Source organism: Peromyscus eremicus, chromosome 7 (assembly GCF_949786415.1).
Source record: "Peromyscus eremicus chromosome 7, PerEre_H2_v1, whole genome shotgun sequence".
NCBI lineage: Eukaryota > Metazoa > Chordata > Mammalia > Rodentia > Cricetidae > Peromyscus > Peromyscus eremicus.
In genome coordinates, this window is record NC_081422.1 from 51,566,501 (window position 1) to 51,581,268 (window position 14,768).

The 14,768-nt window shown below is 41.8% G+C and overlaps 1 protein-coding gene across 4 annotated transcripts in view; it reads left to right on the forward strand.

Annotated features, from left to right (window-relative positions):
• Positions 1-14,768, forward strand: part of Sin3a (SIN3 transcription regulator family member A) — a 64,722-nt gene that overhangs the window by 33,015 nt on the left and 16,939 nt on the right. For all 4 annotated transcript variants that reach the window (XM_059267942.1, XM_059267943.1, XM_059267944.1 and 1 more), the window contains exons 10-16: positions 1,000-1,118; positions 1,751-1,961; positions 2,804-2,920; positions 4,744-4,982; positions 6,319-6,502; positions 7,557-8,130; positions 10,819-10,988. In XM_059267942.1, the coding sequence (XP_059123925.1) occupies positions 1,000-1,118; positions 1,751-1,961; positions 2,804-2,920; positions 4,744-4,982; positions 6,319-6,502; positions 7,557-8,130; positions 10,819-10,988 (1,614 nt within the window). The remainder of the gene's footprint in view (positions 1-999; positions 1,119-1,750; positions 1,962-2,803; positions 2,921-4,743; positions 4,983-6,318; positions 6,503-7,556; positions 8,131-10,818; positions 10,989-14,768) is intronic.

Below are 14,768 nucleotides of genomic sequence, written 5' to 3' on the forward strand. Positions count from 1 at the left end.
GTCTGCCTCTGCTATATGACATCGTGCCTGACACAAAACAACCAAGAGTTTAGAAACAAGGATATGGAAACAGTGTTGACAAAGATTCCTGTAAATATCTATTAAGATGGGCTACAGAAGCTTAGGTAACTGACACAGTCTGGAGTAGCAAGCATATGAGAAGGTGTAATGCATGATCCATGTTTTAATTATAGAAAATTGTAAACGCATGTAAAACGAAAGAGACTGGTAAAATGATCCTTTGTGCTTTACCATCCAGCATCTGTAGTTCCATCACCTGCAGGGTCTGTGTATTTGTTCCACGTGTATTCGTATCCATTTTAGATTGTTTAGAGATAGATGACAGTATCTTAGTTTTTTTTTTTTTTTTAAAGATTTATTTATTTATTTTGTACACAGTGTTCTGCCTGCATGTGTGCCTACAGGCCAGAAGAGGGCACCAGATCTCATTACAGATGGTTGTGAGCCACCATGTGGTTGCTGGGAATTGAACTGAGGACCTCTGGAAGAGCAGCCGATGCTCTTAACTCTGAGCCATCTCTCCAGCCCTTTTTTTTTTTTTCCCCTGAGACAGGGTTTCACTGTGTAGCTTTGGTTCCTGCCCTAGATCTTGCTCTGTAGACTAGGCTGGCCTCAACTCACAGAGATCGGCCTGGCTCTGCCTCCCAAGTGCTGGGATTAAAGGCTTGTGCCACCACTGCCCGGCTATTAGTTTTTTTCTTTTTAAGGTGGTTTCTTTCATCATATCTAAACGAAATAACAACGATTCCTTAGTAAATATCAGATTAAATTTACCCTATTAAAAAATATTGGGCCGGGTGGTGGTGGCGCAGGCCTTTAATCCCAGCACTTGGGAGGTAGAGCCAGCCCAGGCTACAGAGTGAGTTCTAGGAAAGGTGCCAAAGCTACATAGAGAAAGCCTGTCTCAAAAAACAAAACAAAAAAAATTAATGACCCTGAGTCTCCTTGTAACCATTTTTCTTCTCTTGTTTCCATAAGGTCCGAAAGGCTCTTCGGAGTGCCGAGGCCTATGAAAACTTTCTGCGCTGTCTTGTTATCTTTAACCAGGAGGTGATCTCTCGGGCTGAGCTTGTACAACTAGTCTCTCCTTTTCTGGGGTAAGTGAAGCGAGGAGTGTAGCCCTAGTACTTGGGCTATGACTATGCAGAGATTATAAGGGTAAGTTATAGACGAAGGTGATTAAGTTGTCACAGATGACAGTGTCAGAAGGGGCCTTAGAAGTCTTCTAGTATAACTTGCAGGATGGGAAAACAGGTAGAACTTGGTATGGAAGCACATGCCTTTAATCCCAGTACCAGGGAGGCAGAGGCAGATGAGTTCAGAATGGCCTGGCTTACATAGAGAGCTCCTGTCTCAAAAAAAAAAGTGTTCACAATGTGTCAGCTATGATGGTGTACTCATGGTCTCTTGACTGTCTGACCAGCACTAATGTTTATAGACACTGATCTCCCAGGGCTGTGGAATCTTGATTGCATTTACCATCCTGAGGATTATATGAATAATGAAGCAATATTCTTGAGCCAAAGAATGGCTTCTTAGCTTCTTATTGTCTTGTTGGAGAGCATTATATAAGGAAAATGGAACCTAACTGGTTAAAGGATGCCTCTCAGGTAGAAAATAATTGTCTGTGGTAGCAGAGTTGTGACCCAACCATGAATTGTAATGTTGTTCTTCATAGTAACTGCATCCTGCCTTGAATTACTTACTAGCTTTTGGTTTGATTCTTCAGGAAATTTCCTGAATTGTTTAATTGGTTTAAAAACTTCCTGGGTTATAAGGAGTCTGTACATCTGGAAAGCTTTCCAAAGGAACGAGCTACAGAAGGCATTGCCATGGAGATAGACTATGCTTCTTGTAAACGACTGGGTTCTAGCTACCGAGCCCTACCAAAAAGTTACCAGCAGCCCAAGTGTACAGGACGGACTCCTCTGTGTAAAGAGGTAAGAGTCAGCCTTGGTTCTTCAGCTTCTTCCAAAGAGGGTAGTGATAGTACCAGGGCCAGGATTTTTTTAAAGTTTTCATTTATTTATTTATTTATTTATTTATTTATTTATTTATTTATTTATTTGATACATGTATATACATATAAGCTGTGGTCTGCTTGTAGAGATCGGAGACAACTTGTCAGTTGCTTCTCTCCTGCTACCATGTGGGTTCCAAGGATCAAACTCAGGTGCTCGGGTTTGGTGGCAAGTGTCCTTATTTTTATGCGCAATCCTTTTACAAGAAAGGCCAGAATTTCCCTTACTTTATGTTTTATAAACTGTCTTAGTTTGGGTTTCTATTGCTCTGCTGTAATACCATGACCAAAGCAACTTGGTGGGGGTGGGAAGAATCTATTTGGCTTATGCTTCCATATCATTGTTCATCATTGAAAGAAGTAAGGATAGGAACTCACACAGGGCTGGAATTTGGAGGCAGGAGCTGATGCAGAGGCCATGGAGGAATGCTGCTTACTGGCTTGTTCCTCATGGCTTGCTCAGCCTGCTTTCTTATAGAACCCAAGACCAGCATCCCAGGGATGGAACCAACCACAATGGCCTGGGCCCTCCCTATCAATAACTAATTAAGAAGATGCCCCACAGCCAGACTTTATGGAGGCAATTTCACAACTGAGCGTCCCTCCTTTCAGAAAACTCTAGCTTTTGTCAAGTTGACATAAAACTAGCCAGGACACTTACCAAATGTTTTTTCCTCTCTGTAGCATTGTCTTTTTATTGAGAATACTTAATTACCAGTAAGTTTTTACAAGCTTTTCTTCCTCCTCTTTTGCTACCCAAAGGTTTTAAATGATACCTGGGTTTCCTTCCCATCATGGTCTGAAGACTCTACTTTTGTTAGTTCCAAGAAGACTCAGTATGAAGAACATATTTATCGTTGTGAAGATGAACGATTTGAGGTATTCTCCTTTGTGATTTGAAGTTTGGGGCACAAGGACAATGTGAAATTAAGGGGTATTTAAATACTATGTATGAGTTAGCTTAAAAAAAATAAAAATAAAAAAGAGAGCTGACCCTAGTAGTACATGCCTGTAAGACTTACATTGTAAAGGTGGTTGCTGGGATGGGACATCTAGAATGGATGAATCAGCTGGTAGAGATCCCCTATTGTAGGAAGGGAATTTCTGAAACTAGGATCAGAAATCTCCATTATTTAGATGACATTTACTAATACCACACCAAAGGGAGTCAGTTGTATTTTGCATGTATGTATCTGACTTAGTTTATTCATTACACTGAGTTGACTGGGTCTGCTTCTTCAAATCAATGGGAGAGATCTACCAATGTAACTCTGCCAGAATTCCGTCTTCAGAAGAGTCTTACGCTGTCTTTTCCCCATCTTAGTTAGGTTCTGTCACTGATAAAATGCTATGACCAAGACAACTTAGAGTTTAACTTGGTTTAAAGTTTCAGAGTGAGAGAGTCCATGTAGTAGAGGGAAGGAATAGCTAGGAGCTCACATCATGGTCCATACCAGGAGGCAGAGAGAAAGACATTGAGAATCATACTAGTCTTTTGAAACCTAGAGGTCCACCCCCTAGTGATACACCTCCTCTAATAAAACCACGCCTCCTTACCTTTCCCACACAGTTTCACAACCAGGGATTAAGTATTAAATCTATGAGCCTATTGGGGCCATTCTCATTCAAGCCACCACACCCCTAGAACTAATGGCCTGGTCAGTCATTACAGAAAACTAAATTGTATGAAGTGTTAATTTCTGTAGGAAGTTTTTTTTTTAATTTATTACTATTTCTTATTTCTATTTATTTATTTATTTATTTATTTGGCGAGACAGGGTTTCTCTGCGTATTTCTGGCTGTCCTAGAACTCTGTAGACTAGGCTGGCCTTGAACTCGGAGATCCACGTGCCTCTGCCTCTTGAGTGCTGGGATGAACGTGTGCACCACCACATCTGGCTTCTATGGGAAGTTTTTAATCAAGCTGAAGAACATTATTAGCCGAAGGCAATGGAGTATACCTCCAGAAGGATTTTAAGAATTTATGGTCATTGTCAGCTGCATAATGAGTTGGACGCCAGTCTGGGCTACATGCTTCGATGTTTCAAAAGTAAAGGATAATCCTGAATTTGTTGCCATTGGATGTGAAGCAGTAACTTAATATTTAAATCTTTCAGACATATTTAAGTTAGTACCCTCCTAAACCCTTTAATCTCACAACTGTCTTTTTGGATTGTATTCTTGCTGCTTGTAATGGGTTTCTGCGACTTAAGAGAAGTTCATAGGCCAGACATAGTGGTTCACATTGTAATCCCAGCCTTTAGGTGGCAGAGGCAAGAACTTGCCACAAATTGAAGGCCAGTCGGGTCCATATAGCAAGTTCAAGGTCACCCATAGTAAGACTTTGTCTCAGTACAAACAAAAGCGTAAGGAAATGGATCAGTATAATAGCCTCCTCTTAGGTCCCTGTGGCCTGTGGTCAGCAGTGCTAAACAGTGTGTGGTAGGAGTTTTGATAGGAGTGATGACTGCTAATCAGTTTGTGTGCTTTATAACTTACGTATATGGCATTTCTTCCAGAAACCAATCTTATCAAAGTAGTAGGTGCCATTGTTGATATTTTACAGATAGTCTTACATGGCTTGTATAAGGAACCACGACTTCTATCCCGAGGAATTTGATGCTCTCCTTCTTATTCTCCCAGCTCTGCTGTGTTCTGGTTTCGGGCCTGAGCACCCTCTTTTGTTCTTTTTCTGTTTTAAGCTTGATGTAGTTTTAGAGACCAATCTGGCAACAATCCGGGTTCTGGAAGCAATACAGAAAAAACTTTCCCGCTTGTCTGCTGAGGAACAAGCCAAATTTCGCTTGGATAACACCCTTGGAGGCACATCAGAAGTTATTCATCGAAAAGCACTCCAGAGGATATATGCTGATAAAGCAGCTGATATCATCGATGGTCTGCGGAAGAATCCCTCCATTGCTGTTCCAATTGTCCTCAAAAGGTCTGTATCTTCTGGCTTTTACATGCTTTGTGACAGGTTCAGTGTCTGATTAAATAGGGCTTTGATTTTCCACATGGTTATCAGAACTCCAGTTCTCTCTTTTCTTGTTGGTTAGCCTTTGGGGACAGAGTAGAATGGGGGAACTTAAATAGGGTTTTGTATACCAAATAGAACCAATTTTGACAGGAAACGGTTGAAGGACTAGAGATGTAGCTGAGTAGCAGAGTGCTTGTGTAACATGCATAAGTCCCTGAGTTCAATTCCCTGTGCCTTAGAGAGAGAAAAGTGAGTTAGTGTATGATAGGGTGCTTTGAATTTATATTTGAGGGTTGGGTTTTAGTTTTTGTTTCTCAGTAGATTGAATTTCGGACCATTTGTATAACGTGCTTGGTAGGCAAATGCTTTACCATATCCCAACCTCTGTGTGTGTGTGTGTGTGTGTGTGTGTGTGTGTGTGTGTGTGTGTGTCTTTGTGTACACTTTTTTGGAATAAGGTTTCATATTGTCCAGACTGGCTTTGAACTTGCAATCTTCCCCGTCACTAAATGCCCTCTTTTGGATTTTGCATTTCCGTTAGCTCAGTAAACATTCTAAGTCATGACATAGAAGCAAGTTCAGTGTTGCTTTAGTTGGCCAAGGAGAACTCACTTTTCAAGAATACTCATCAAAGCCAGATGTAGTGGTTCATGCTTATTACAGTCTTCACACTAGGGAGCCAGAGGCAGGAAGATTGCTGTAAATTTGATGTTAGCCTGGTCTCCAAGTCATCCAATGCTTCAAAGTGAGGCCTTGTCTCAGAAACACCTCCATGCTCCTTCATAAAAACCTCTTTTTTTTCTTTCTTCCTTCCTTCCAAGACAGGCTTTCTCTGTGTAGCCCTGGTTGTCCTGGAACTGTTTCATAGACCAGGCTGGCCTTGATTTCACAAAGATCCACCTGCCTCTGTTTCCCAAGGGCTGGGATTAAAGGTGTGCACCACCAAACCTGCCTTCCATTCAATTTCCGGAATTCTCACAGAAGGAAGCCAGATGTGGTTACTCGTGCCTGTAATGTCAGCATTGGGGAGGTGGAAGGCAGAATTGCTGTAAGTTTGAGACTTGTGTGGTCTGTGTACCAGGCCAAGGCTTCACTGCAAGACGTGTCTAGAAAAACAAGCCCCCTGGGGGGAAAAAACCTTATTTAGATAATATCAAGGTTATTATCTCAAGTACCAACAATTGACCAGATTTTGCATAGGTTCAAGTTTTCATCCAATCATATAAGCCTGGCATATTTCCCATTTCTAAACCCTCTGAATTCTCACATTGTTATTCACACCTCTTGCCACCCTGCTAAGGTTGAAGATGAAAGAGGAAGAATGGCGAGAAGCTCAGAGAGGCTTTAACAAGGTGTGGCGGGAGCAAAATGAGAAGTACTACTTAAAGTCTTTGGATCACCAGGGCATCAACTTCAAACAGAATGACACCAAGGTCCTGAGGTCTAAGAGCTTACTCAATGAGATTGAAAGCATCTATGACGAGGTGAGCTGGGTGGTTCTACATCTCTGTCAACTTTGCTCTCTGTGTTCAGCCTGGCTTTGGCTCTGCAGTCACTGAGAGCTGCTGGTTCTTGCTTCATGACTGGAGTCCATCATAGCTTTTGATTCCTGGTCTACCACTTTAAACCTAAGACTCATTGTTACACTTAGGTCTTCCTCTCATTTCCCAACTTACCATTCTACTTTCTGTTTACACCTTCTGCTCCCCACTTCTCCTAACAAATGTCTTGTGTTTGTGGAGACCTTCTTACCCACCACATCTTAAAGAGTGTCGGTAATCCCTGTCACTCCGCACACTTACTGAGAGGGTAAAGTAGTAGGAGCCAAGAGTCAGAGGGAATACGACCTGTTCTAGGAGGTAGGGAGCTTTCAAAAGTGGTCCTGAGTTTTGAAGAATAAAAATACTAAGTGAACTTTTCACTTAAGTGTCTATGTTTGACCATGTTAACCTCCATGTGACAAACTCCACCCTAATATTTTATATTTTCCATAAATGATAATCTAGAATTTTAAAGGCAATTCTCTTAAGTCCTCAGTATCTAGAAGTACTAATCTTTAGTACCTATGAATATTTGGAAGAGAGACAAAAACTGTTAGGTCAGTTCCTGTATTTTGGATTGGGTAGCCATTGTCATGTCTCTGACTGTTTTGAGATAGGATCTCCTTATGTAAACCCAAATTGGCTTAGAGCTTTCACCTTTTCTGGCTTAGCCTCCCAAAGGCTGGAATTATAGATAGGTACCACTGTGCCTAGTTTCCATTATGATTAATAATAAAATTCACTGCTGGTGTAGTTTTTTGTTTGTTTGTTTGTTTTTGTTTTCCAAGACAGGGTTTCTTTGTATAACCCTGGCTATCCTAGAACTTGGTACTTGGCTTTGTAGCCCAGGCTGGTCTCACTCAGAGATCTGCCTGCCTTTGTCTCCCGAGTGCTGGGATTAAAGGTGTGCGCCACCACCACCTGGCATTGCTGATGTAGTCTTGTGGGCTTGTTGCTGTATACATGTCACACGATGCTTTTTTGTCTGTTCCATCAGAGACAAGAACAGGCTACAGAAGAGAACTCTGGTGTACCTGTTGGCCCACACCTCTCACTTGCCTATGAAGACAAACAGATCCTAGAAGATGCTGCTGCTCTGATTATCCATCATGTGAAGAGGCAAACAGGCATTCAAAAAGAGGACAAGTACAAAATCAAACAAATCATGCATCATTTCATTCCTGATCTACTGTTTGCTCAGAGAGGTGATCTCTCAGATGTGGAAGAAGAAGAGGAGGAAGAAATGGATGTGGACGAGGCCACAGGGGCACCTAAGAAGCACAATGGTGTCGGGGGTAGTCCCCCTAAGTCCAAGTTGTTATTTAGTAACACAGCAGCTCAGAAGTTAAGAGGGATGGATGAAGTATACAACCTCTTCTATGTCAATAACAACTGGTATATATTTATGCGACTGCATCAGATTCTCTGCTTGAGGCTGCTACGGATTTGTTCCCAAGCGGAGCGGCAAATTGAAGAAGAAAACCGCGAGAGAGAGTGGGAACGGGAGGTGCTAGGCATAAAGCGAGACAAGAGTGATAGCCCTGCCATACAGCTACGTCTCAAAGAGCCTAGTGAGTGCTTCGACGGTTGGCTTTCAGAACGTATGTAGGGTGGATGGCTGGCTGGCTTCGAGGTTTCATTCAATTTGCAGCTGCCTTAGATTGGAACTAGGGTTCAGACCCTACCTCTGCATCTTAAGTGGTTATGTGACCTTCCTTAAACCCATGAACCCATAGATGAACCAATAAAATGGAGGCAGTGATTGTTACTTTATGGGGTTGCTTGAGGGCTTAGGGAAAGATCTATATATAGCACCTTGTGCAGTACTCAGTTCATGGACACATGGGGTCCATCGTTAGCACTGTGGACATGTGAGGGATGGGAGATTCATTGGCTAGGTTAATGAGCAGTGTTTCAGATGAGATGTCATAGTTCATTCCATCCCATAACAACATATAAATTCCTCGTTATTCATGCTTATGACAAATAGGAATGTTCTTAGATGTTTGTTAGCAAGCTTCTCTTTAATGGGCTTCATGGCTCATCCTAATATTTTCTGAAAAGGGATTAGGACTCAAAGTGGTGTGAGACACAGCAAAGGGGTAAAGAGAATTCAAGAAAAGGAAAGCCAAGGAAGGGCTCGTTAACGAAGCTGCCGTGTGCTTTACGCCATGCCGTGCTGTGCTGCCTACTTCAGATAACGGTTTCGTTCTTTAGTTATTTAACCTGTGAGCCAGACACTTCCTTGCAGGCTTCCTTTCTATGCTTGCTCTTCATGAAGTAGTAAATAACTGTTGTGGGAATCCTGTGTACAACTCTAGCTTCTTATCTGTTGAACTGATGGCTCCAGGAATCCATTTGAAAGGCCTTTATCTGTATTAGACCTAGCACGAAAGAAACAACTTTGGGCCTTAAGTGTGATGATTCCTTATGTTTAGTAGAAATTACAAATACAGTAGCCAAATTGGCTTGATAACTGTCTTTTTTTTTTTTTTTTTTGGTTTTTCGAGACGGTTTTTCTGTGTAGCTTTACGCCTTTCCTGGGACTCACCTGGTACTCACTTGGCAGTCCAGGCTGGCCTCGAACTCTCAGAGATCCTCCTGCCTCTGCCTCCCGAGTGCTGGGATTAAAGGCGTGCACCACCACCGCCCGGCTTTTGATAACTGTCTTAACCTGGATGTAGGCTGCATAGCTGTGGCAACAGATCTGTGGTTTGGACTCCGCTTTATCCTGGCATATTTCAGAGGCTACTTGCTTCTTTCATGGGCTTAGACAAGGTGATATTCTGTGACAAAACTCCAGCCAGTAGCGTGTTTTAAACAGTAATTGTTTCTTTTGCCTGTCTGTGAGATCCACCTAGTTTGGCTTAGGTGGATCCTTTTTTGTTTCCCCTTACAAATAAGTGGCCAGTTAAATCAATGAGAAGAGTTCTTTTTGTAATTAACATTTTTAATGAATTTTCTGTTGAAGTGCAACCAGTATGCACAAAGGGACAAAAATGTGAATTTTTCTCTCTGTCTGTGTCGGGGAGTGCAGGGGCCTATGTACAGGGAGGCTAGAGGAAAACATGGAGTATGCACTAGTACTCTGTAGCTTCCGCCTTGAGACGGTCTCACTGAACCTGTAGCTAGGTCGGTGGTCAGCATACCTCAGTGCTTCTCTCTCTTCCCACCCTGCAGAGCTGAGGGTACAGGTGGTGACAGCCAGCTTTCCATAGGGGTGCTGGGGCCCCTTATGTGGGAAGTGTTCTTATCCACTGAACCATTTCCCCTGCCCCACAAATCGAATTTTATAGTTCTATACATTTTTCTATAGTGATCATACTTTAGTCAAAAAAGAGAATAAGGAAAACAATAAGGTGAAGACTCAGTAACCTCCTTGCACCACTGTTTTGATTTCCAGCCTTTATTGGTATTTGAGAGAGGGTCTTCTGCTACAAAATGTTCATTGACCAGGAACTTATGTTGTCTAGGCTGGTTTCAAACTCTCAGAAATCCTCTGGTCTTAACCTCCCCAGGGTATAGGTTTGTGCCACACTGGCCAAGATGAGGTTAGTTTTGAGCTCTGTATAAATGGGTGCTATTTTTGTGGGTGCTATTTTGGTGAGTTGAGGAGTCCCCACTCCTAGTGCCCTGTCCTAATTGCTGTCTCTACTAGTCCGACTTGTCCCAGCTGTTGGATGAAGAGCTCCATGTGCGACAAAGACAAGTCATTTCATGTCATTTGTGGGGTACAGTGTTGCAGATCCATTTGAAAGAAAAGACATGATAAAATCAGATGTTTTAATGGCGGGCTTACCAAGAGGTCTCCAAGTGCTAGCTAGCATCTAACTCTGCCTGCCTTTTCTTGTCTCTACTCACTCTTCATTGAAATAGCTTTATGAGCTTATGTCCCCTTGCAAATGGTTTTGTGTCAGTGGAGGAGGCAGCAACTTGAATGGGATGTTTTGGAATGTTTTGATCTCAGATGACAGAGAACTCAGCAGTGCTGTAAAGTCTCTTTCCCGTGTAGTCTCTCTGTGTTGGAAGCCGGTGTAGAAGTTGCAGTCACTGTTCTGGGATGGACAGTGCTGGTGATTACAGCCTCCTATCAGATGGCATCTCTGCTGGAATTGGGTCGAGTCAGACATGTTTTGCATGTCTGGTGTGTGTTCTTTCAAAGGCTGTATAATGTATAAGCCAGCTATGGGATTCCCTGCTCTCTGTCTTTGAGCTTGTCTTGGCAGAGTAAGGTCTTACCTCTCTCATCTTCCCTGTAGTGGATGTTGATGTAGAAGATTATTACCCAGCTTTCCTGGACATGGTGCGGAGCCTGCTTGATGGCAACATAGACTCATCACAGTATGAAGATTCACTGAGAGAGATGTTCACCATTCACGCCTACATTGCCTTTACTATGGACAAACTAATCCAGAGCATCGTCAGACAGGTGAGAGGGTGTGCTGGAGGCTAGGACTACCAAGGGAAGGTGTCCTAACCTAAAAGTAGGTTAGGCAAAGAAAAAAGATTTCTATGGGAAAAGGAAAGCAACTTAACCATATACAGTGTTTATAAATGTGTCTCTCTGAAATGGAAAGGACCTAGTTAAAGTGAAGTCTGTTGTGTGGCTTTTCCAGGAGAGACAATGAACAAACATTTCTTCAAATGGAATTTTTCTAACCAAATCTAGCTCAGTGAACCATTACGTTTATTGGGGTTACTTAAAGAACATGGGTAACCCAAAGTCAGCACTTCATTGAAAAGTCCACCATACATGCTCCAGCCTGGCTGGCAATTCACAGAAGTTGAATCCTTGGAGCTCCTGCACAACCAGAAGGCAGCTTGATCTATTGGAGGGTGTCTTCTCCCCAGATGTTGTTACTGCTTTTACAGGAGGATAAGAAATTCAGCGTCCTCCTCAGCTACATTCTAGGCCATCCTGGGATATATGAGACCCCCATTGTGTGTTAGGGGGTGTCAATTCTAAGTCAAGTTTTCAGGAGCTTTCAAAACTTTGTTTCCTTTACTTACTGATTCTTGTAGCTTTTACTTACTTCCTGAGTCTGATGTTTCTGTTCAGAGGAGATAGCTGTACAACATCTGTTTCTCCTGTTAACAAAGCATGACTCTTCTGGCCTTGAAATGGATCTTAAGTTGTTCTCAGTGTAACTTTGCAGTAGTATGACCCTCCTCAGAGCCTGTCCTAATGGCCACTTAAAGAAAACATAGAGGTTCACCTCTTAACGTTTTCTGAGAAGGAAACATAGATGTAACATTGCCTTTTCTGAAGATGATGGTGATTCTGTCTATTTGCCTTATTTAATATTAGAAGTCCTTTAAAATGCTCTGCCCACCTCATTTATCTGAGACTCACTGTGTTAAGTTTATAGTTGCTTTTATGTTTTATTTTTGGAATTTTTCAATATGTTGAGTATGTTTGTGACAGGATCTCACTATATAGCGTTGACTGACCTTGAACTAGTGTTATTCTGTGTCAGTTTCCTGAGTACTGAGATTACAGGTGTGAGCCAACCAATGTGATTCTTTCTAACTGTGTTATCCTTCTGACAGGAAGGTTGTCACAGGTTTTCTGCTGCGTGGATAGACTTCCTACTAGTATTCTGAACTCGCTAGGGGATCAGAGTACACGAATTCTGTGAGCTAAGAAGATAGAAAAAGCAAATTCTTCCCTGAAGTCCACATTGCTTTTGTATTGTAGAGAAAGGCTTAGAGTTCCCTTGAGGAAAATACTGACTCTTTGAAAGGACCCTTGCTTTTCCCTTGGCTTTGGAAGGATATGTGCCTCTGTATGCTCATAGAATCTAGTCAGGATTGGTAAGAAAGCTGAATGTAACTGAATCTTGTGTCTTACCCAAAGTTGTTAGTGAGGCAACTCTAAAAGTTGAAAAGCTACTAGACCTTCCCATAAGGGGTCTGGGTGATGACTGACAGTCAGCTATACTCATAATTTGAAAGACAAATCCCTATTGATTCCCTAAATGTATATAAATTACCAGCTCCATTTCCCCCATGTATGTTTCTGCTTCCAATCTTACTATTGGCTACAGCTAGGAACAAAGTCTTTCATAGTACCAAGCCAATAAAATTAACTTTCATAAGCCTTAGGTTAGTTTTTTAAATAGAATTTATTTACTTAAAAGAATCTGGGTATGAATTTGTGTGGTTAACGCTATCAACATACTTTTAAAAACTGGAAAACGGGAGTTTCCTCCAGAAAACCCAAATCCATGTGTTTTTAAGACATTCAAATTTCTTATCTTATGGTTTTATTGCTGAGAAGAGACACCATGACCACAGCAACTCTTATTAAAAGAAACATTTAATTGGGGCTGGCTTACAGTTTCAAATGTTTTTAGTCCGTTATCCTCATAGTGAGAAGCATGGCATCATGCAGGCAGACATGGTGCTGAAGAAGGAGCTGAGAGATATATATCTTGGTCAGCAGGCAGCAAGAGGAGACTTTTCCACACTGGATGTAGCTTGAGAATATGAGACCTCAGAGCCTTCTTTTTGTTAAAAGACACACTTCTTTTAACAAGGCTACACCTATTCCAACAAGGCCACACCTCCTAACAGTGCCATTCCCTATGAGCCAAGCATTCAAACACATGAGTCTGTGGGGGCCATTCCTATTCAAACCATCACACTTCTCATAACTTTAAAGTGAGCTGGGTCTAATCATCTTTTCTTTTTACTTGGTGGTCCCCTGGAGTTCAATTCTGGTTGAACAAGTTTCAAGGTCAAGCTATACATTTGTCTTGTCTTTTTCAGGCTGGGGCTTTCTGTAGCTCAATTGATAGTTAATTGCCAAGCATACATGAAGGCCTGGGTTGGATCTCCAACCCTCCATAAAATGGGTGTGGCAATATACATATAATCTCAGCATTTTGGAGGAGGAGGTCAAACATTGAAGGTCATCTTCAACTACATAGGAAGTTCAAGGACAGCCTCTGATACATAAGACCGTGTCTCAAAAAGAGGGGTTAACTCTAAGTAGGCAGTCTCAGATATCTTAGTAACAGAGCTCAAATATGATGTCATCATGTGAGGACCTGACAAGGGAAGTGTCCCTTCCGCCTGGCCATCTCCATTCTCGTGTTTCTCTGCACTGGACACTCAGCATATACTTCCGCCTCCGCCAGCCCTTCTGAGACTTCAGCACCTCTGACTTTGGTATTACCCAGCTTTTCAGTGCAGGTGCTTCTTTATTTTAAAAAAAAAAAAATCCCAAAAACCATCCCTACATCATTTCAGGTTACCAGATGAAAGGCTAAACGTGACTGTGAGTGTACATGTCCCCTAGTTGTCTCTGGATTTATAGTGCTGCCTTTTCCAAAGATTCTGAGAGAGGCCAGATACGTAAGAGGATGTGAATAGGGAGTAAGTAGTACTTAGTCCTCTTTAACAAGATACAAGCCAGGAGGAGAATCTTCATGGTGTGGAGAGTTCATGTCTTGGCTAGACTTTTACCTTGCTCTTTCTCCCCCACTTAAAACTTGGTGGAGCTTTTACTGTGTTACCAAGTCATAATAAGCCTTATTTTAATGATGATGTCCAAATTGTTTTTACTTCACAAAGACCATATCTTCCTAAAAGTAGAATGGCTAAGTAAAACAGATGAATCAGTATTGAAATTAACATTTTTCTTCTCTGTTTTTAGGGATTGGTTGGTTTGGTGTTAGGGACTAAACTCAAGACCTTGTCTGGCTAGGCAAGCTCTCTACCACTAAGCTATATATACCCCAATCCTAAATTTTAATTTTTTCTGGTATTTTTATGGGTAGGGTTTCATTTCACTTGTGAGAATTATTATTTTGACATTTATTTATGTGTTTTATATATGTGTATGCCATGTGTCTATGTGAAGGTAAGGAGGAGAGCTTATGGGTGTGTGTTCTCTTCCACCATGTGAATTTCAGGGGTTAAACTCAGGTCATCAGGCTTGAGGTCAGTCAACTTTACCCTCTGAGTCATCTAGAATTTTAATTTCACAATAAGAATAGTGAAGGAGCCAGGCATTGGTGGCGCACGCCTTTAATCCCAGCACTCGGGAGACAGAGCCAGGCGATCTCTGTGAGTTCGAGGCCAGCCTGGGCTACCAAGTGAGTTCCAGGAAAGGCGCAAAGCTACACAGAGAAACCCTGTCTCGAAAAACCAAAAATAAATAAATAAATAAATAAATAAATAAATAAATAAATAAATAAATAAA